Raw genomic sequence first — 23302 nt, 5'->3', positions numbered from 1 at the left:
AAAAATATGTCTCAATCTTAATCCATCACCACTATTCAGAAGTTAGTTAGCATGTTTCATTATGATTCTTCTGGAATCTTAGTTGGTTGTTGTGTTAATTAGTTTCTAGGCAACTAGGTGGAACAGTGAATAGAGTACTAGACCTATCAGGAAGACATGAATTCAAATCCAACTTCAAACACTAACTGTTGGATGCTGGGCAAGTCTCTTAACTTCTATCTGCCTCAGTTTCCTCATATGCAAAATTATGATAAAATAGCACAGCCCTCCTAGGGTTGTTGTGCGGATCAAATGAGATAATATTTTAAAGTGCTTAGCACAGTGTTTGGCACATAGTAAGCATTTAATAAATTATTTTTCCCTTTTCCTTCCCTTACCTCTTAAGTCTTTTAAAATTGTCTTTACAGCTTGTTACTATATAAATCATTTTTCTGGTTCTGCTTATTTCATTCTCTATCAGATCATACAACTCTTCTCAGGTTGCTCTGAAATAACCCCTTAATCATTTCTTTCAACAAACTAGTATTCCATAACTTGTTCAGCCGTGCCCCCTCAAACTGAGGTTGGCCCCTAAGTTTCTAATTCCCTACCACTGGGGAAAAGGAAAAGAAAAAGATGCTCTAAATATTTTTCTGCATCCTTAGTGTTTGTTTCCCTTAGGACAAATCCTACCCTTAATCTACCCTCCTTCTAATTTCCCTTTCTCCCTTTACTTCCTGTTTCCCTGTTAAGTGAAATGTATTCTGTATCCAACTCTGTGTGTATATTTTTCCCCTCCTTTGACTAGTTCAGATGCAAGTGAGATTCAAGTGTTACCTGCCCCCCATTCCGTCCTCTTTTCTTATATACACTTCTAATTACACACCCCAATTATGTGAATTAATTTTACCCATACTTCCTTTCCCTTCCCCCCTCAATAAATTTCTCTTCCTTTCCCTTTCCATTTTTCTTTTTAAGATCATTAAAACATAACAGAACCATTACCAGGCCCTCTGTCTAATTAACCTTCCCCCCCATCCTGTGATCCCTAATGATGAAAAGGTTCTGAGAGGACACATGTATTTTTTTTTTTTTTTGCTTTTTGGAGGGCAATTGGGGTTAATTGACTTGCCTGAGGTTACATGGTTAGTTTTTGTGTTAAGTGTCTGTAGCTGGACTTGAACTCAGGTCCTCCTGACTCCAGGACCAGTTGTTCTCTTCACCTAGCCACCCTGAGGGCACATGTATTAGAATATAAATAGGTTATCTTTTTTTTAGTCCTTTATGATTTAGTTCTCTCCTGTGTAACTTTTTCTTTTTCTCTTGATTCCTGTGTTTGCACCTCAGAATTTCTATTCAGCTATGGCCTTTTCATCAGGAATGCTTGTCAAAGTTGTGAATTTCATTAGGTCCTCCTTTCATTATTTTTCCCCCTAGAAGATCATATTTAGTTTTATGGATAAGTTATTCATATATATATATCCTTTGCCTTCTAGAATATCATTTACAATCCAATTTCTTCTCTTCTTTATAATGGCATCTAAATCATATGTGAGATCCTGACTATAGCTCTTCATTACTTGAATTCTCTTTCTTCCTTCCTTTGTTTCTTTTTTCTTTCTTCCTTTTATCTCTCTCTCTTTCTCTCTCTCCCTCCCTCTCTCAATATTTCTCTCTCTTTCTTTCCTTCTTTCTCCATGTGTATATGTGTTTCCTTTGACTAGAAACTCTATATTTTGACTGTAAAGTTCCTGGGGAACATGCTTCATCTTGGAGTTTCTTTCAGAAGATGATCAGAAAGGTACTTTCTGTTTGTACTTTGCCCTCTGAAAAGGAAACTGGTAGTACAATAGAGAGAACCTTTGATCTGGAGTCAGGAAGAATTTAATTAAAATCTCCAGACCTTTACTAGCCAAGTGACCCTAGGTAAGTCCCTTAACCTCTGTTTACCTTAATTTTCTAAACTGTAAAATGAAGATAATATAGTTCATATCTTGTAGGGTTATTGTCAGAATGAAAGAAGGTAATATTTGCAAAAAGTGTTTAGCACAGTGTATGGCACATAGTAGATGCTATATAAATATTAATTTCCTTCCCTTTCCTTGTTCTAAGATGTCTTTGCAGTTGTCTTTTATGATTCCTTGAAGTGTGATGTTTAGACTCTTTTTTGGCCATCTCTTTCTGATGGTCCAATGATTTTGAAATTATCACTGCTCGGTCTGTTTTCCAGGTCAGTTGTTTTATGTTTTCCTTTACTTTGTTTTAATATTCCTTGTTGTCTCATGAAGGCATTTGCTTCTATGTGTGTGGTCCATTCTAATTTTCAGGGAGTTTATTGCTTAGACGAGGTTTTGTACCTATTGTGCCAAGCCATTCATTCCCTTTCCAGTTCTTCTATAGCTCACATTTCTTTTCCAGTTTTTTTTCTTCTAGCACTTTTATTTCATTTATAAAAATATTTTTAACTCTTGCTTTGGCTCTTCTTGGAATTCTAGTTGAACTTATGCCCAAGTTGTGTTTTCCTTTGATGCTTTGCATGTAAATGTTTTAGTTATTCTCATCATCTAAGTTTTTGTCTTGAGTGTCCCTGTCACCATAATAGGTTTTTGTGGTAAGGCTCTTTTTTGTTTATTCATTCTACCAACCTGCTCCCTGGCTTTGGACTTGATATTAGGGCCAGGTTCTTTGTTTATCTGGGTAGGAATTTCTGGGCTGGTCCTTCTGCTGCTTTCATGGAGTACTGAGTATTGTCTCATTCTAGAATCTCAGGAACAGCTCAGTATGGAGCCTTACAAGTTTTCATGCTTCTAGAGGGGTGTGGTCCAGAGCAAAGTCTGACTTTTCTGCCCTCTTGGTCTAAGCTGTGCAAGTTCTGAACTGTGTTTGGGTTTGTGCAACATGTCTGCAAGTTTTCCCTTGTTGGGGTTCAATAGATTGCTGCTGGATTTAGCCACCATCAGCGGGCTGAAAATCTCTGCTAGTTTAGAGTGACCCTAGTACTGAGCAGTAAGCAGCAGGGCTGCCATTTGGCAGTTGTTCCTGTGCCAGTTTAGGTCCCTCTGTGGCAGATTTTGGATATCTCTTTGCCCCGGTGCATAGCCTCTTTTTGTGCTTGACATACTGTGTGCAGCCATTCTTTGCTAGAGTTGCATCCCTAGTGTCTGTAGATCTCTGTCTGCTTCCCTGTATGAACCTGGGCTGGAAAAAAATGGCTCAGTGTGATTTTTTTTTCTTGCATTTCCTGATCAAGACTCAGTTTGGTGCATTTTTCTAGATTTGTTGAGAAGAGATATCAGAGCTCAAACTGTACTTCTTCATGGTACTCTGTCATCTTGACTTTACCCTTAGACTAATAACTTTTAACAAATGATTTTAAACTCTTCTTCAGACTTCATCACCTGCCGTCCTACTGACTAGCTCTTCATCTCTTCATTCAAACTTTCTCTAGTCTTCTTTTTTCTGCTTCTAGGCTTTTGCATAGAGAATCAGCAAAATATAACAAAGAGCAATGGGCTTGGAGTCAGAAGACCTCAGTTTGGAGCTTCATCTTTTAAAAGCTATTTTATTTTGAGCAAGTTATTTAACCTCATGAGATTCCTCATTTGTAAAATGATAACAGTGATAATATTACTGGTTTTTAACATTTCAATTTTTTCATTTAACAAAAATCAAATTTTCAACTCTACCCCAATAGAAAAAGAAGAAAAGCCTCATTACAAATATTCATAGTCAATCAAAACAAATTCCCACATTGGCTACATCAGGCTTATTTGTCATCAGCTTTGTGTCAGGAGGTGGCTGGCCTGCTTGATCATTGGTTGGATAATAAAGTCTCAGTGGAGGCAGCTAGATGGTACTATGGATAGAGCAGTGGGCCTTGAGTAAGAAGACCTGAGTTCAAATCAGACCTTAGATATTTACTAACTGTGGGACTGCAAGCAAGTCATTTAGCTTACATTTACATCCATTTCCTCAACTGTAAAATATGGGGCAATAATAGCACTTACCTCATAGGGTTATTGTGAGGATCAAATGAAATAATATTTATAAAGTGCTTAGCATGATGCCTGGCACATAGTAAATGCTATCTAAATTCCTATTCTTTTCCCCCCATTCAGTCTTCTGGAATTGTGTTTGTTCAGAGTTCTAAAATCTTTTAAAGTTCTTTGTCTTTATAGTATTGTTGTGGTATAATTTTTACTCTTGGTTCTGCTCACTTAAATCTGTATCAGTTCATACAAGTCTTCCTAAGCTTCTCTGAAATCAACCCTTTCATCATTTCTTATGGTACAATAATATTCCATTATATTCAAATGCCATTATTTGTTCAGCTATTCCCTGTCTGTTGATTGAACTATTTATTTCACAAAGTTATTTATAAGGCTCAAATAGAATAGTTTATATTTACTTCATAACTATATAGGGCTATATAAATGTAAAATATTGTTATATTTTAATCAGATTGCCTATGCAATTCTCTTCCTTGGTGACCTTGTGCACCCCGAGATTTCAATTTTCACCTTTATTCAGTGTTCCCAAATCGACATGTCTACCTTTAACATCTTTTCAGAACTACAGGTCTGTATTTCCAGTTTCCTGCTGGATATTTATTTCTGGATATCCTGCTGACAACTCAAATCTAATGTGTCTACAACTAAACTTAATCTTCCCTCCAAATCTTCACTTCATCAAAGTGTTTTCAAAAGCAAGACATAGTCTCGGTCTCTTATACTCGTAACCTTGTAGTCACCTTTGACTCTTTCCTGTCCCTCACCCCACCCAATTCAGAAAATATTTAGTGAGTGTCTGTTATGTGCAAAAGACATCCAAGCAGATGCCAGATTCTGTCATTTCTGGGTCTGTGGTGTCTCATGTATAAAGCCCCTCTTCTTCATTCAGACTACAGCCCACCCCAGTTTAAGCCCTTATCTATTGTAATAGCTTCCTATCTGGTTCTATACATATGCCTAAATAAAACCTTCCATGACTCTCCATTATTTATCAAATAATATATAAACTCCTGACTTTGACATTCCAGGCCCTCAGAAGGCTAACTCCAATATCCATGTCCAGCTTTATCTTATACTGCTCCCTTTCAGTTATTCTACCTTCCAGCCAAACTGAACCACATTCCCTGTTCTTGACCTGTTTGTTCCTATTTCCATGCCTCCCCATTTCTGTTTGTTGAAGTTTGTGCAAGGCCCCGCTCAAATACTACCTACCCTACTTGTTTAATTAATTGCCACATCTTGTCATTTCTTACTCTATAACATCTCTCATTTTTATCCCCTTCTCACTATTCATACAGTCACAACCCTTACTCAGGTCTTCATCACCTCTTACATAGACTATTACAATGGCCTCCTTGTTAGTCTCCCTGCCTCAAGTCTCATCACATCTACTACAGAGCTGCTGAATTGGTTTTCCATAAGTGAACGTCTCACCATGTCAATCCCCTACTCATTAAATTCCAATGGTTCCCTCAAAGGCTACCTCTAAGATAAAATATAAATTCCACTCTTTGGTTTTTAAAACTCTTTATAACCTTACACCAAACTTCCTTTGAAGTCATGTTAATCACTCTTCTGTGCAGCCAAATTGGCCTTGCTGCCTTCCATCCTGTGCCTCTGTTTTGGCCATCCACATGCCCAAGATGCATTCCTTATGTCCTACACACCTTAAAGAACCCCATATTTTCTCTAGTACAACACATTATATGTGAAAACTTCCCTAATTCAATTTCTAGTGCCTTCTCCAAATACTTTGTATTTCTTTATTCTGTGTGTTTGTATGTATACACACATATATGCATATGCGTATGTATGTATATGTGTGTGCACATAAGCACGCACATGTGTTATTTCATAAAACAGAATATAAGCTCTTTGAGGGCAAGGACTCATTTTTTTCTTTGTATTCCCAGCACCTAGCATAGAGCCCTGCCTATAGTGGATACTTGATCATATTTGCTGATTAATTCAGTCATTTTCTTGACTCTCGATAAGAAATTTGTACATAGTAGAGTGTACTCCCTTGCTTCTATCTACTGGAAATTATCCCTTGATCAATGTGTAGAAATTTATATTTATCCCTACTAAATTGGATGTTGTTAAAATCGACCCATCATTCTAGCCTTACACAAGCTTTTTTAGATTCAGACTATGTCTTCTAACGCTTTAGATATTCCTTCTAACTTTGCATCATCTGCAAATTGGACAACCATGCTACCTATGCCTTCATCCCACTCATGGATAAAGATGTTAAACAGCACTAGGCAAAGGGCAGATAGCCAAGAGCTGCACTAGAGATCCAAGTCAACATCGATCCCATTAATCACCACTCTTTGGTTCCAGGTATACAACCAGTTCCAATTCCATCCAACTACACTGTCATCTAGATCAAATCCCTACTTTTTGTCCACAAAGATAAAATTCGATGCTTCAGCAAATACTTTGCTGACATCAAGGTTCCCCTGATCTCTTATTGTGATTGCCTGTTCAAAAAAACATGTTAGTTTGACCTGATCTGGCCTGAAACCATATTGGCTTTTAATGATTACTGTTTCATATACTCATTTATACTCATAAATCATCTTTTTGATAATATATTCTAGAATATTTCAAGGAATCAAAATCAAGCCCACTACTCTGCAACCAGCAGATACTACCTTTTTTTCTGGAAATGGGGCTTTTTCCTCTTGTCTAATCCTTTCGTATCTCTTCCATCTGCCACAGTCTTTTAAAAATCATAGTAATTTGGGATGGCTAGGTGGCTCAGTGAATAGAGCACTGGACCTGGAGACAGGAGAACCTGAATTCAAATCCAGCCTCAGACACTTAACACGAAAACTAGCCGTGTGACCTTGGGCAAGTCACTTAATCCCAATTGCCCTACCTTCCACCCTCCAAAAAAAGCAAAAAAAAATCATAGTAATTCACAATCACATTTAATTCATCTCTTATTACCCTCATAGATAGTGTGTCTGGACCTTGGTTTCTATGACACCATGTTGTCCTGGTTCTCATCCTACTTTCATTCCTTCATTCAACAATCATTTTATTAGGCAGATACTATAGGCCAGATCACTATGCTAGGTACTTGGGATACAAAGACAAAAATAAAACAGTCCCTGCCCTCATGGAATTTATGTTCTACTGGGAGAATGCCACATGTGCATAGATAAATGTAAAATACAAAATAAATGCATAGTAATTTTTTATGGATGGAAAGGACTAACAAATTGGAGGATCAGAAAAGGGCTCATATAGGAGATAGTATTTGAAAAGATCCTGGAATAGAACTAGGGTTTCCAAAATCCAGTAAACAATTATTAAGTAGCCACCATGTGCCAGACACTGTGCTTAGTGTTAGGGGATACAATTAATAAGAAGAAAGACAGCTCTCAAGGGGCTCACAAAGTAATGGGAGGAGACAAGACACAAAGTGACATGGGAAAGCTTGGGCAGGCGCGGGAGGAAAGGGGCACCAGGAGATATCTTCTCCCATGGGATTATAACCAGGCAGAACAGTTTTTGGCCTCTACACAGAAGGGCACTGGGAAGAGGTTGGTACTCTGCCCTCCAACCTTCCAGTCCGAGGGGAGAGGAGGCTAAGGGAAGTGGTCTCAACCAAGGCGTGAGTTAGCAGCCTGATAATGAGATTAGAAGTGATGAGTTTATCCTTGGAGGGGCATCTTGTTCCACAGAGTTGGAACCAGTCAGAGCAGCAGATGCAAAGTCGAGAGAGTTTACCTTCCAAAAGATAGAGATGGGATGTTGTATATGGGAAACAGGATGCAGTCTGATTAGAATTTAGACTGTGTATTGGAGTTGGTGGGGAAGGTGAGTGAGATGTTTGAGGCAGGGGAAGAACAATATATAATCAACCTGCAAAGACAGGCCAGGGTCAGAATGTGAAGGATTCTAAGTGCTAAACAGAACTTTTATCTAGTGGTAAAACAGAAACCTGTTGTCAGAGTGCAGAGGAAAAGTTGTTAGATTTGAATTCAAGATGTGGGTTTGAATCCTGGGTCTGCTTTTTACTTACTCTGGGCAAGTCTTTTCACCTCTCTTGATATTGGTTCTCTTAGTATCAGTGAGGAGGCTGGACTTAAGTCATCCAGAAAAGAGGCCAGATATATCTTATTGTCTTGAAGGTGACAGAGAAAGTCTTTCCCCTGTCTGCCATTTTTCAACCCAAAGCACTTTGCAGAAAGGAAAATAGATGTAGGCATCAACAGAGTCAAAAACCATTTCTGAGTGGATACAGTTTATTAGAGAAAGGAACACAGGCTACAAGCACCTCAACAAATTAAATTAGTGTGTAGGAATTTGAATACAGGAAACCATGGCCATTCCCAAGATCACAGGATTACCAGGAACTAATTTTCTGGGTTATAATCCCCCATAGTGGGGACCAAGAACCTGAAAATATCTCATTCAAGTGCTGGAAGAGCCAGGAATACCCAAGAATCAGGACCACTTTGGCAATACATTTTGTTCATTTTATTTTCTTTTACTTGGAAGTTCAAAATGTTGGACTTTTGTTTATTATCAACTAATTCTTCTAGTGTTTTCTGGAGTTAAGCAAAGATGTTTTCTTGTGATAATTAAAGGAAAAAACAGACTAAAAATAAAAATATACAAACTATTTGAGTAGATTCACAGCAGACTCATATCAGCAGGAATATGACAGGCCATCAGCTATGGAAATCTCAGTAGTAGAAAAGGGAAGGGAGAGTGAATGACCATTTATTAAATACCTGCTCTGTGCCAGACACTGTGCTAAAAGCTTAACCAGTATTAAGTATGCTCTTGCACAAACATTTGTCTCTCAAAGGGAAGGCTTGACTGTCTGCAATGCTACCTGACAATCTGAAGCAACTTGCTGAAATTCCTACTTGCAGCGTATCAGCTCCTACCTTTGGGAGGCTAGGGATTTCTTCAGTCACACACCATACCATATGTGCTGTCCATAGCTTTCCAAATTAAGTGCTGGAATGATTGCCTTTGTTCCTTTGTACAGGGGCAATGTCAGGAGCCAAAAAAGATGCAACCACATCTCCTATAATGTCAGTCAACAGAAAGGACTTTGTAACCACAGCTACATCACCATTCCAGCATGATGCTGCCAGGTAAGCTTCTGGGGAACCTTTGGTTTAACATTCCACAGATGCACCCATTACATCCTTCTAACTTGCGGGAAGCAACAGAGTTCCTTTGGTGCTATGCTCTAATGTGAGATGGAGAATATAATCTCTAAACTGCTCTATCTTTTGACATTGATAGTAAGCTTTAAATTGCTTATTAGAAGAAAAAAGGTAGAAATATGCCAAGTTAGAACATTTTATTTATATTTAGATTTTCAAATTAATATATTTTATGCTTAAAGTTCTGCTATATTTAACAGACATGTAAATAATTGAAAGAGTTAGTGCTAACCCCTGTTAGGCCTTAAGTCCACTGGAAGGTCTTAATCACTTTATATTTTTTCCAAGTTTTATCCAATGGAATATCCTTAACATGTATCACACAGATGTTATTTTATATTTAATGACAAGTAGCAAAATCACATTAAGTCAGCAGCTTTGATTATACTGTGTGCCTGCCCTAGAGGCTTCCCCACAATAGAAATACCACTTGTACTCCAGTAAAGGGAAGTAGGTTTGTTTTCACTGCCATAATGTTCACAATAACTTTGTCTCATTTTGGGATTATAGCTCCCAAGGCTATGTGCATGTGTATGTGTGAGTGTGTATACATGTACCATATTTGTTAATGAAAATTTTAAATCAATAAAAACCATATCTCTTGTCTACATGATGACTTCTGGCAATAGAAGTCGAATTGGTTCTGGACCCAAAGGATGATTGTCTCAATTGCTAAGGGTGAATCAAAGGAAAAAGAGCCCTTGACAAAGCATGAAAGGTGGGAAAGTATAATCAGTTTTCATCCCCACCATCCTTTCCCTACCAGTGCATATCATGAGCTAACTGAACATTTAGGTGGTCTCTCTTGTTCCCCTGGGAAGCTGGTGATTTTTTTTTCTATCTTATGTGGAAATGTATAGTGTATAATCAGTGAGGCCACTGACCATCAGGATAGGTTTTGATATACTCCCCTGTAGAAGTGAAATTAATCTTTTGAAGGAGATTATTTTCTACTTAATGCCTGATATCCACAATTCTACATTGCAGCAACAAAAGAACATTTAAAAACCAAATGCTCCATTAAAATAGCAGCATTAGTCTCATTTAAAACAGCCACATCTGCAGATACCAGTGTGGAGGCTGAAATTCCTCTGTCACCACTGGAGGCTCCTACATGGTTATATATAAACAATGACACAAATTATATTATTGAAAGGGAATCCATAAAAATAGAAGTGATTAGCTTGCAACAGCATTTCAGAAGTTTATTTATTGTATAAGGAATAGAAAATTCTACCATCTTATAATGTATCTAAAAACATCTTTCCCCAATGAGAGGTTCTTATTGAAACACATGTGAATTTGACCAGGTTAAGTAGCCTTGGTATGCTTTTCCTTACTCATGGGCTTCTTTAATTGACAATGGTAAATGGACAAAGCTTTCTTTAGAGACCTAAAGCTGATCCTATCCTTCATCAGAAAACCTGCTTGGGCAGCAGGTCCTTCCCAATTTATCATTGAATGCTTATAAGCTTAGACTGCAAGTTTAACTAACTAAATTAATCGATATTGAGAATTATAGCAGCTTTTGTACAGCAGTTAAGGGACTGTCAGCATGTTAGTGATACCAAAGACCTTTGAGGGGTTAATCACTTAATCAACCATATTTCTTGAGGCAGAAACTTGTTATATAAAGTAACATATCTCTTCAGATACTACCTCTCACTGTCTTGTTTAATGCCGAGATAAATATTAGCCACAAAGGGGCTTAGTTTGTTTACTTGAGTTTGTGGTTTTGAACATTTATACTCCTTGTATCTCCTCAGACAAGTATGGATTATAAACACTTGTTTAATGCTAAAAAAGAAAACAAACCAGTTACAATCTTTTTTTTTTTTTTACAAAATGAGCACATAGTACTTATTGATTACAGATCTGATGATTTTAAAGAAATATTTTGAATATGTACCATTGGTTTGGGGAATAATGACGTCTTAAACCACCTCTAGGGAGGTCTGCTATAGGCCCACAAAGTGCTTATAGGAATGTTAGACCACAGAAAGAAAGACCCAGAAATTAAAGCTTTCATAATTGACCGTGTGTAATGTATAAACTGCCCATATATTTATAACCTTTCTTGTTAGACTGCTACTACTCTGTTTTATTAGTAGATTCATACTCATAACTTTGCTTGTTTTGAACGAAATTCACATGTTGGTCTAAAATATTGTAAGGTACCTGATTTAGAATATCCCACACTCTAACTGGCAATTTGAGCTCCAGGAGAATTCATCCCAGCTCTTCTTAAGGGATTAAACTCAGTTGGAAGGAAAGAAATAAAAAAGAAAGAAAGAATTTTCAATCTTTACACCAAATTTTCTTGCTATTGCAGACATAAATCAGACCTTTAACACTAATATGCTTTTGATGGTTACCTTTCTAGCATGGAAAAGATTAAAATGTTACTGTCATTTAGATTTTGCAGAATACCCCCAATACATACTGAGTACACCATATCAGACCAGCAGAGTTTTATAAATCTTTGTTAAAATTGTTTATAAACTTGTGTTTATTATGGGCTTTAAAAAAGCAGGCTTCTTTATCTGTTAGTCCTTAATGGTTCATATCAAATATAAAAACTCAGAATATTCTTAAGAAATGAGTATTTGACTAAGTAAAATAATGTATAGCACACCAGATTTTCTCCTTAGAAGTGCACATTGGCATGTTGTGGATCCATTATACAAAATGCAGCGTTGAAAAAAGATTCAGAGCTATGAAAATTAGTTATTGAAAAGTCACAAGTAGACGCTTTCCAGATCTCAGTATCAGATGTGTTTTAGTTGTTTTCATTTCCAAGCATAGAGAATGCAAAATACATGATTTTTATAGAGAAGTTTTTAGTTATTCGCAAACTCTTAATGGGGGGGGGGACTTTTTTTTTTCATCTCAACAAACATTTTAAGGTGCAAAGGAGAGGGAAAATATAGGCACTTCCCCTATCCACACCTAAATTCCAAGCATTTTTAAGACTTGAAAAAAAGAGTGGGGGTGGAGAGGAAGCTGATAGGAGACAAGTTTTCCTTTTTTCCCTGAAGAGAACTAACGGCCAGAAAAGTCCAATATAGTTCCATATGCAGGTGATAAAACCAGACGTTGGCAAATTAATCTCTCTTATTCACTGTGTAGGTTGTTAATTGTTCTCTCTGCTGGCTGTCGATATAATGTGAAATTTTCATTCCCCATTCAAGATGGAAAAAGTTGTGGCTGAAAATGTTAACATTTGCATTTTTATTTGTTGATTTATTTAAAGGACAGCCTCTCTTACAGCAATCCATCACTCGGTGACACCCCAAATATGAATAATGTATTGTAGACTTGCGGTTACAATGTGTAATAAGTGCCAGAGACAGTAGAGGAATGTTAACTATGTTGCAAATGTAATATTTATCGACTCATAAAGTTTATTGCTTTCGAGGTTCAATAATACTGACCATAGGACATTAATATCACTTATCTTGATTTTAGTTGGGCACCTTTGTATGTAGAAATATCCCATCTATCTCATGCTTACAAAATAAATGTGAAATTTACAGCACCAGTAAGTAGGGTATTATGGTGTTCCTGGATGTGAGCTGCAGTGCTCCATTCCCACCATTTCACTTCTTGGCCTTCAACATTGATCAGATACCTCTAAGTTGTCGCAGACAGTAAGCACAGTAGTCAACTTTGCACAGGAGGTTTAAATAGCTGAACTGTGTGAAGACATTTATTTCTACTTGGCTGTTACAGGCAACATTCCATTTCAGCTGGAGAAAGGATTAGGGGAGAGGGGTATTTTCTCTCTGTCACTCTGAACACCAGGTGGGTGGTTGAGATTAGAGCCCTGAGATTTGGCTCTTGATAAAAAGTTGAAGAAATCAGTTTTCTTGTATGGTGTCCATCCTGTGAGGTAGAGTCAAAGTTCACTCATTCTTGGGTGATCAGATTCCATTTAATCTTGTAGTCTCTGTACCACAGAGCGCCACAGGGCACCCGGGACTCCAGTTCTAACCCAAAGCTATAAAAGATGAAGTTGCAACAGGGACTTTGGCTTTCTCTAGAGCTGGGGGAAAGGGCTGATCCAAAACACGAGCTATTATTAATTAACCCTTTCATGCCTGCCGGAGTTAATGTGTCCATTAAAAACAATGAAGATCACACTGGGAATATCTGACTCTTAGCAAAAAAAAAAATGAAGTAGTGTTAATTAGCAACTGTCAGCTGTAATTGTCATCCTCATTAAGATGCAGAATTATGTATTTCTTAGTTATAAATAACCTTTCTAATTGTACTTGATGTATGCCAGTTTAATCAAAAAGTACACTTGCAAACAGGCAGATATTTGCATTAATCTAGCATTGGATCTTCAAGGCTTTTTGATAGTCTTTTATTTCAGATTTAACTCCGAGGGAAAAAATCTACTACAGTTGCATATCCTTTATGTATTAGTGACTTTTTCTATTCAGCTATGTAGAACTGACAGGATTTTATATTAAAATTAGGTTAAATATCTTCTGAGATTGTTCAGTATAATAGAAATCTTGTCAGTTTTTGAAGCAATTGGTAGGGTTTCCATCACTCAGTCTTTTGATAAGAAGTTGATTTTTGTTCCAAACTGATAAAGCTGAACATCAGCCATATAGCCATCAGACAAAAATGGCTCAGTCCCGTTTCCTGAGCTCTAAGGCCAATTTGTGTTGTTCTCCTTTCTCTGGGGAGTCGATTGTTCTCTTTTGTGAGGAGTAAAAGAAGAATGTTAGCATTTTTACTAAACCATTCTTGCAACTGTATGTTGGTGAATTTCTGTGTGTGAGCTTCTGCCAACACTGGGGACCTTTATTGGAAAGGTAGTGTCAACTAGTATACCTACTAGCTTTTGCAGGAAAGGTCACAACACATGGTCAGCTACTTGAAGGTGGATCATCATATCCCTCTTAACTGGTATTTAGGCAATCCGGAATTGTAACATGAGTAATGGAAAGGGCACAGAATGTATAACTGCCCCCCACCAGTGCCAAGAAGACACGGTACAGGTATTCTTCCTTTCTGAAACCTAAATTGCTGCTGTTTTAAGATGCTTGGCTATACCTTAGTTTTTAAGGATGTGACATGAAAATTCAGTATGCCTCCAGCACAAGTTGTGATGGCATGATCTTAGAAGTGCTAGACACATGGCTGTGTGAGTGTTTTTGCATCAGTTTTTGCTAATACCCTGTTAGAGTGTAAACCAAGGCTGGAGTGTATATGCACTTTGGGCAGTGTCTGGTTTCTCACATAGATATACTTCTGACAATTTGGAAAGTAGACAAGGGTGGGAATCATGCTAATTTGCTATCCTAAAAATAACATAAATACATAATATCTGAGGCAAAAATATTCTATTTGGGAGTTTGTGCTGTCTAAACAGTTTGAAGTTTTTGATTTTCATAATCCAAATGGAAAATTTGCAAATAATAATAGTTTAAATAATAAGCATAAGTATTATTATTATCAAGCATTTCAGATGCCATACTACAACCCTGACAGAATCAGTGTTTATTAGTTATTTTTCTTATAAAAGCTTAAGGAAAATAATCTACCTCCTTTAACTCAGCTAGTTAAGTTGCATTCAGGACTCAAACTCAAGTTTTCTGATTCTAAGGGAAATCTCTTTCTGATATCCTATGCTTGATGGGCTGTGTATTAACCTGAGCTGGATATTTGGAATCTAGGATAGAAACCTTCCAGACTTCTGAGATTTGTTTTTCACTTATATCAAACTTAGTACATAAGTTTAAGGCTAGGCCTCCTTAGGTGATTGAAGAAATTAGAATAAAACTCAAGAAAAATAAAATCACAGTTAAAATTAAGGTCCTTGCAGCCAGGGACTGTTTTGTTAAGGTTTCTATTCCTAACATGTAGCATTGTACTTACTAAGTGCTAGTAATACAGGATACTTAATAAATGTTTATATAATTGAGTTGAAATTTCTAGTCTAACTCTTATGTCTTTGGTTACTTTTATTTTAGAACTTCTTGATAGTTTTGAAAATTAGCATATAACTTACCTCTTAAAACACACAGTATATGGTTAATGGCCCTAATCAATTATAATCATTATTGTAAAGTTTCTATATTTGAAAAAAATGTCTATTGATTTTTACTTGCAAGTTTTGAGGTAAAAATTCTGTTTTTCAAAATGGCTTCCTAGAATGCCATTTCACTCTGTCTGCCCCAAACATGATTGTTTACTTATTTCTTACCAGCAGAATGGGACCTATCAAAACTGTTCTTTTTTAATCAAAACGTAATTGCAGGAATTAAATGAAGATTAAAAGAATGTATAAGACACTTCAGAAAATATAGTATTGAATGTAAAGTAAAAATACAATTATACCTTCTTCTTTAGTCATAGGTAAAGCTAAAAGCGACCTTTGAAATGATCTAGTCCAACTCTTATTTTGCAGATGAGGAAAATGAGGCACAGAGCAGCACAGCAGGATATAAACCCTGATTTTCTAATTCTAAATCCAGTGTATTTTCCACTACATCATGCTGCCAATAAATGGCATAAGCTACTTTGAGCCCCAACTCTACAACATATCCCAGAGCACCCTCCTTTGGGGAGCTCAAAGCATATTACAGGCACCATTTAAATAATTTTTATCATCTGTTTTATAAAGTAGAGTTCAGTATATAAATCTTTCTTTTTAAGTAGCTTTTAAAAGTCATTAAGGCTATAGAAGTTTAAGCCCAAATAGCCTGTGTGGTTGTTTTTCTTTAATATGATTTTCATATCTCATCATAACATTTAATATTATAATAATTTAATACAATTATTATTGTAACATAATACAAATGACTCCTCCTTCCAACATTTGAATTTTTCCAACATTTGACTCCCTATTTTATTATATGTTTTGTTTCTCTTGTTTTGGAGGGGGGAATGTTAAGCCTGGAAGAAATATATTCATAGTCCCCCCCACAAATAGGGATTCCCAGGAAAATGACAGACAGACAGACCAAAGTAGAGAAACACAAATTTCACTGATGTTCCCACCAATCCAATTCCTACTTTTAATTAGTCATGGATCCTAATGCATTTTCTTTTGACATAATGCCCAACTTTGGTTAGATCCTGAATACAGAGGTCAGTGCTTATTTTAATAATTAGCACCAATCAAAGTAAATCTTCATAATTTTAGTGTGAGGAAGGGGGAAAGCCATTTTGAATTAGTGAGAGATATGACTTCTCATCTTTAATACACGCACATATGTGTGTGTGTGTGTGTGTGTGTATATATATATATATATATAATAACTTCATCAAGTATTTACTGAATGTTCACTGTGTAGTGAGATTAGCCTTAGCAAGGATAAAGGCTACCTTCTCTTGTGAGATGAGGTGAATGAGATAGTGGGTGAAGGCATCGGAGTGACATGAAATAAGGAGGGGAGAAGAGGGAGCTCTTAGTTTATGCCCTCAATTTTTCCAGTGAAATGAGACAAGATTCTCAACTGGGAGGGGTGGAGAAAGGGGGAACTGTGGGAAGTTTGAGGAGGGGTGAACAAACCTATAAAAGCCACTGTGGTCATTGGGAGTGAATTGGTTGGGGAAGTATAAAAGGATTTCCTTGCCACAGTGAGGACCCAGATAAGATCATGTATCATAAATTTGTAGTCTACCCAGTCAGCAGAGTTTCTTGATTTTCTCTAGCTTTGTTCAGCAACACATGAACAGACATGAAGGCAGTGAGTGGTGGAAATGATAGAAGTCTGGGGTTTGAAAGAACATAATCAGCAAGAAAATAAGAAGGAGGAGCTTGAGAAAAGAGGATAGTACAGAATATGTTAGAATGTGTCCTCTTTGAGGGTCAGAACTGTTTTTCCTTTCCTTTGTAGCCCCAGCACTTAGGACATGACCTGGCATTTAGTAAACACTTAATAAATATTTGTTTACTAATAGAATATAAACTCTTTGAGAGGTGGGATTGTTTTATTCTTTGTATTTGTTTCTCTAGCACTTAGCCTGGTCCATCGCACAAAAGATACCTGATAAATGCTTGTTAATTGATTGAATAGTATAAGCTTCTTTCAGAGGAATAATGAAAAGATAGTATCAGATGCTTTGCAAAATATAGTAAACAGTAATTATAGTATTCCCTTGATCTATAAGTTTAGTAGCCTTCTCAAAAAAGGAAATAATGTAAGTCTGTTATGACCTGTTCCTGAGGAAGCCATTCTAGCTCTTTTTAACTGTTGCTTCCTTTTCTAGACATTTCATTACCTGTCCCTTCAATAATCTGTACCTCAAAAGGTAGTGAACAAATTTGTACATGATTAAGTGGTTGAACAGGGCTTGTAGGTAAGCTCTGCCAGTGCAAAAAAAGGGAACTCTCCCAGAGACCTGAAAAGACTTCACAGAGGAGGAAGTGAGTCTGAAGAGAGGAGCATTATCCAAAAATGTTGAGAGGGAGAGCGAAGGCATTCTGGGTTAAGCAAATATATGCTGAAGTATAAACTGGCAAAGTCTATTTGAAGGACAATGATTAGACTACTCTGCGTGGTAGAGAAGAAGGTTTTTTGTACTAGGGTGCAGTGAGAAATAATGTTGAAGAGGTGGTTTGGAGCCAAAATGTAGAGTAATATTTAGTTCTAAAGACAGCAAGACACTGTTGAAAGTTTCTGAGCAGTATAGTGACAGAATCTTATGATATTTGGGAACAATTAGTCTATGGTATATAGTGAAGAAAAAGAGTTTGAGACTTGGAGTCAGAGATTCTGAGTTCAAGTTTTGACCCTCTTTGTTAGGATCTATGTGAGTTACATAACCTCTCTGGACTTCAGGTGCTTCACTTGTGAAATGAGAGCTTTGAACTAATCATTCTGCAAGGTTCTTTCTACCTCTGAATCCTTTGATTCTATAATTAGGTGGATTGGAAATGGGGAGAGACTGGAGTCTATCTCTAGCTGGTAGGTTGACAAAACCCCTGGTGGAGAGGACCATCATCCTATCAAACTGATGATGAAGGGTATATTACCAGCAAAGATGTTCTGTACAGTGTCAGTGGCACCAAGAGCAATTGTGTGAATATAATTCTTGTATCTGATGGAAATCCTGCTTTTATTTAAGCTCTGATGTTAGACCCATATTTTAATCCCTACTGTTAAGAACCATTAATATAGTTATCTATTCCTTTTTGTGCATGAGTTGCTAAGATGTATATGAGTAAGTAAAGAAAAAAGAAATAAATAGTATGATAAACTAAAACAATGAGAATGTAACATGAGCTCTAGTAATTGATGCAGATCTTAGAAACCTATAGTAGTTATTAGAGTTCCCTTCCCCCTTTGGGAGACCTTGAAGAGTTATTAGTCTCACCACAGGACACATTTGCTTAAGAAAATGCACACTCTTGCAACCCTTTGGCTTCAGCAGTCAGACAGAAACTCCTTGCAGCTTCATTCCTTTATTTCTTAAAAATCCTTTCATAGACTCAAGTTGGTAGAGAGTAGAAAACTTTTGTGTGGTTTAACAATTATCTAATTTCAGGTTTTGGTTATAGGTCACATTGACTTGAATATCTCATTTCCTTAGCAACCCTGAATTAAATAAGCATGATGTCTTCCATTTGTATCTTCTCTGTGGGTTTGAACTCCATTGTTGTTGTTCAGTCATGTCTGACTCTTCATGACCCTGTGGGCCCTTTAGTCCTCCACTATGTCTCAAAATCTGTCCAAGTTCATGTTCATTGCTTTCATGACACTTATCTATCTATCTCATCCTCTGCCATTCCCTTTTCCTTTTACCTTCCATCTTTCCCAACATCAGGGTCTTTTCCAATGAGTCCTGGCTTCTCATAATATGGCCAGAGTATTTAAGCTTTAGTATATGACCTTCTAGAGAATAGCCTGAATAAATTTCAAGACCATCAGTTTTGAGGCTCCCTGTTGCTTTGGCCACTTAATTTTAAACTGGTGATTTAAACTTAATTTTTAAACTGATCCTTAAAATAGAATCATCTCATTGAAAAAGACCTGGCCAGTAAAGTTACACAGGTTAACGTTGTTGCATTTTTTTTACCTGAAAACAGTTTAAATGCCATTTGTCTTTGACAAAACAGATTTAGAATGTTGAAGGATTTAGATCTCATGGAGGAGACTTTCAAGATCATCTAGGCCAGGCCCTGGAGTCAGGAGGACCTAAGTTCAAATCCGGCCTCAGACACTTAACAAAAATACTAGCCATGTGACCTTGGGCAAGTCACTTAACCCCAATTGCCCTCCAAAAACGCAACAACAACAACAAAAAGATCATCTAGGCCAGCCTCATTATTTTATAGCTGAAAAAACTGAGTCTCAGAGAGGTGAAGTGACATGGCCATAATTACACAAAGATGGAAGTAAGTGGCAGAGCTGGAGTTCAAACACACACTACAAACAGTATTGATGCTAATTCTTCAGTGTTTTAAGGTGTTGTCTCTATTCTTCCTAAATATAGAAAGATGGGGATTATAACCATCTGCTGGATAATAAAGTTTATCTTGGGATTTAACATGCTCTTCAGACATCTGTTTTCTCAGGTGACTAAAAGCTGCACCTGCACATTTAAGTTGATGTTAGATTTCTTCCTCATTGTCAACCTTTTGTGAAGATAACTGAAAATATTCCATATTCTTTAGACCAGTGTGACCCTTCCCTCCCTCTATAAGGGCACCTGATACATCTGGAAAACTTACTAAGAAAGTACCAGCTTTTTTTTTTTTTTACTCTTCTCTCATTTTACCTCCTGTGCTGCCCTACAGCCCTCCAAGAAATTTGAATGGCAAAGTTTGGGAAACTTTGCTCAAGGTTTTCACTATAAATTTGAATTTTTTAAACTGGTGATTGATTACTGTTGATCATGGCCTTCTAAATGGTGGCAAGCCTAAACCCACTAGCGTTACAAAAAAACTTTAGACAGGAAAGGAAGTGGTTCAGGATGACTTGTAGAGACAATGGACAACAAGGCAAGACTATTATGATTTCTTTAGTTAAATGTTCCCTTTATTTAAAAATTGTAACATTTTTATCTAATATTTCTTTGCCATTTCAGATCTCTATAATAAGATCTTCAAGCTATGGTTTGAATTCTCCTGTAGACACTGAAGATTTCAGTAACATTTTCATTAGTTCTTGATGCCTTCTGTTTTTATCTGCCTGAAGATTTGCCTCATCCTGCCAAAACTTGAGAGTATTTCAGGGTTGGGGCCACTGATTGCTCTCTGGAGAGAACTGGTGACAGCAAATCTCAGTTCATGAAGCATCTTCAAAATTCTGGTGTATTTTGATGGTTTCTCATTCAATAAACAAATAGGCATCACCTATCCTTAAGTTGCTCTGAGTACTTGAGCTAGTTGTGGATATTGTCTGAATGTCAAATCTTTTCCATCTAGTATTCAGACCATCTTTTCTTCACAGTGAGTCAAGAATCATCCTCTGAGTCCTGTTCCTTGAGCTTATAGTTGCTTCATATGATCTTTCATCTAAAATTACTATAGTTTTGCAAAGCGCCCAAAACCTTATGATTGTTGTCAGACAGCGGAACCTAGAACCTCTGACTCTAAATCCATCCCCTTTTAAAGCTATATACTTTAAAGGCTAATGTTCTCAAAATAAGTGACTCTTTACAGATACTGAGCAGAGTAGACTTTATGGCACCCTAAATGATACTGGAACTTGTACACTGTAGCTGATGCAAATTTATCACGTTTTTTAAAAAATGTATTCAGTTTGGGTATTTGTACTTTTTAGAATTGAGGCTTTCCTTGATTAGGTCCTTAAATCTTTCAGTGAGGTTCTTCTATAAACTTAGCTTTTACTAGGTTTAAGAGTTGATTTTGTGGACGTGGATCAAAATAATTTGTGGACGCTCTAATGAGACTAATGTTTAAAAATGAATAAATTAGACTTCTCTTACAGCCCTGGTAGAGAGGAGTAATTCATGACTTGTTTACTTAGTTAACCTATTGTTTTGTAGCAGACACCAAAGTGGATAAATTCTGTTTCTTCCTCTGTGTGGGTAAAGGTATGGGTATAGAAAAGTTAGAGAGGGAAAAGAAGAAAAAACTGAAAAACTATTGGGGGGGAGGGGGGCTGGAGAGAAGTTATCACTGGACCTGCCAAAATGGTGTATATCTGCTTACAAGCAAAATGAATGAATGAATGAATGAGCACAGGAATGGGGAACCTGCAGCCTTGAGGCCACATGTGGCCCTCTAGGTCCTCAAGTGTGGCCCTTTGACTGAATCCAAACTTCGCAAAACAAATCCCCTTAATAAAAGGATTTGTTTTGTAAAACTTGAACTCAGTGGAAAAGGCTACACCCAAGGACCTAGAAGACCACATATGACCTCGAGGCTGCAAGTTCCCCACCCCTGAACAAGCATCTATCACCATGTGGCAAGCACATACAAATAGGATGAGACAGCCCCTTCTTTAAAGGAGCTCACACTAATTGGAGGGGACAACTTATGTAAGAGAGTTCAGCTACAGAGCAAATGCAAAGGCCCAGAGAACCTTAGGACAGTGCAGTGATAGGACAGATAGTAACTTCTGATGGTCCTCCATCTCCCTGGAGGCCTAGAATTGCTGTTCCTTTTGGTTCAGTTGTTTTCAGTTATGTCCGACTCTTCATGACCCTATTTGAGGTATTCTTGGCAAAGACCAGTTTGCATTTCTCTCTCCAGCTCATTTTACAGATGAGGAAACTGAGGCAAACAGGGTTAAGTGACTTTCCCAGGGTCGTACAGCTAGTAAGTGTCTGAGGCCAGGTTTGAACTCAAGACGATGAGTTCCAGACTTCAGGCTCAGCACTCTGCACTCCACCACCTAGCTTCCCATGAATTGCTGACTCCCAGTTTATTAAGTAGTCATGTTCAGCAATGGCATTCTTCCAGCCTAGCCACCTCATGGGGTCTGAGCAACCTGAGGATGGAGGGAAAGGAGAAAGGAAGAAGCAAAGGGAAAGGAAGGGAAGGGAGGGCACCCTCCCTTATGAGTCTTTCAACCATCCCTACTTTCTTTAGATCTAGGCTATGTGGGAGTAGAGGTAGGGGTCAAGATAAAACAAGGGGAAGGGTACCCTCACTTGAAACATCATAAGATGTTTCATAAAAGCAATACCATAGAAAGCAGTTTAGAAATACCTGGGCAGGTTTTTCATTTATTTATTTGTTTGTTTGTTCTCTTTCTTAGAGCACATGAAGAATATATCCTTCCTAAATTCTGACAGCTTAAAAACCTTCTGGGTTTTGTATTCATTTTGAATTATTTAAGGGAAATAAAAGACATTCTCAAGCAATGGGATTGCTTTTTGTTTTGAATGGTGTGCATTGAATAAATAAAATGGTGCTGGAGAGTGAACTTTGTGAGTTTTCCTTCTTTTCAGGACTGAAAATAACACCATTCTAGGACACCAAGAAGGGCTAGGAGTACCATCTACATTAAAGCCTTAGAAAGGAGGGAGGTGTGAGTTAAAGCTTACCTTTCAGCCAGGACTGCATCCACTTTTCTCCCAACATTTTGACAGTGGCCCCCGGGGCATGACTCTGCCTTCTAGCATTAACTCCATCCCTTGGCAATAAAGGAACCAACTCAAAATCCTAATCGATTGGCTTCTTGAAGTATTGTTATTGATAAGAAAGGGCGTTTTAAACCTTGAAATATATAACTGTGCCTTGTAATTGTTAGTAATGGTAACATTTTAAAGGATCCCTGATCTAGAGATCTTGTTGCTTTACTAGTACAAATACCCATCCACCTGTGCCTTCTCGTCTTTTGTCTTTCTTGTAGATGTCCTTCTATAAATCCTCCCCGGGGAGACTGCCTAAACCTTCAGCAAGCATCTTCTAAGGCCCACTATGTTTTAGGCACTCCAGCACTCAGGCTTGCTGTCTTTTATCCCTCACTCTTCTCCACTTGACCAGTCTACCTCTTCTTCCTAGTATGTCTCATTATGTCTCTTTGAAGTCCTTCATGATGAGCTCCCTCTGCTCCCTTTCTCTTCATCTCAAAATCCTTTGACATATCCTTAACTCTCTTCTCCCAATCTTTGATAATGAGGTGGCCCCTCTCTTTGCCAAGATCAAACCCCTCTGTATGTGCACTACATCTC

The 23302-nt window shown here is 37.4% G+C and overlaps 1 protein-coding gene across 3 annotated transcripts in view; it reads left to right on the top strand.

The window, feature by feature from the left end:
• Window positions 1-23302, top strand: part of KIAA1328 (KIAA1328 ortholog) — a 512616-nt gene that overhangs the window by 449333 nt on the left and 39981 nt on the right. For all 3 annotated transcript variants that reach the window (XM_069075688.1, XM_069075694.1, XM_069075679.1), the window contains one exon: window positions 9004-9112. In XM_069075688.1, coding sequence (XP_068931789.1) covers window positions 9004-9112 — 109 coding nt within the window. The remainder of the gene's footprint in view (window positions 1-9003; window positions 9113-23302) is intronic.

The sequence above is a fragment of the Petaurus breviceps genome, unplaced genomic scaffold, assembly GCF_028583685.1.
Source record: "Petaurus breviceps papuanus isolate PSGF00001 unplaced genomic scaffold, PetGlider_PUasm1.0 151, whole genome shotgun sequence".
Lineage (NCBI taxonomy): Eukaryota > Metazoa > Chordata > Mammalia > Diprotodontia > Petauridae > Petaurus > Petaurus breviceps.
Note: the sequence above shows the minus strand (reverse complement) of the source record. Positions and strands in the feature narration are given on the sequence as shown.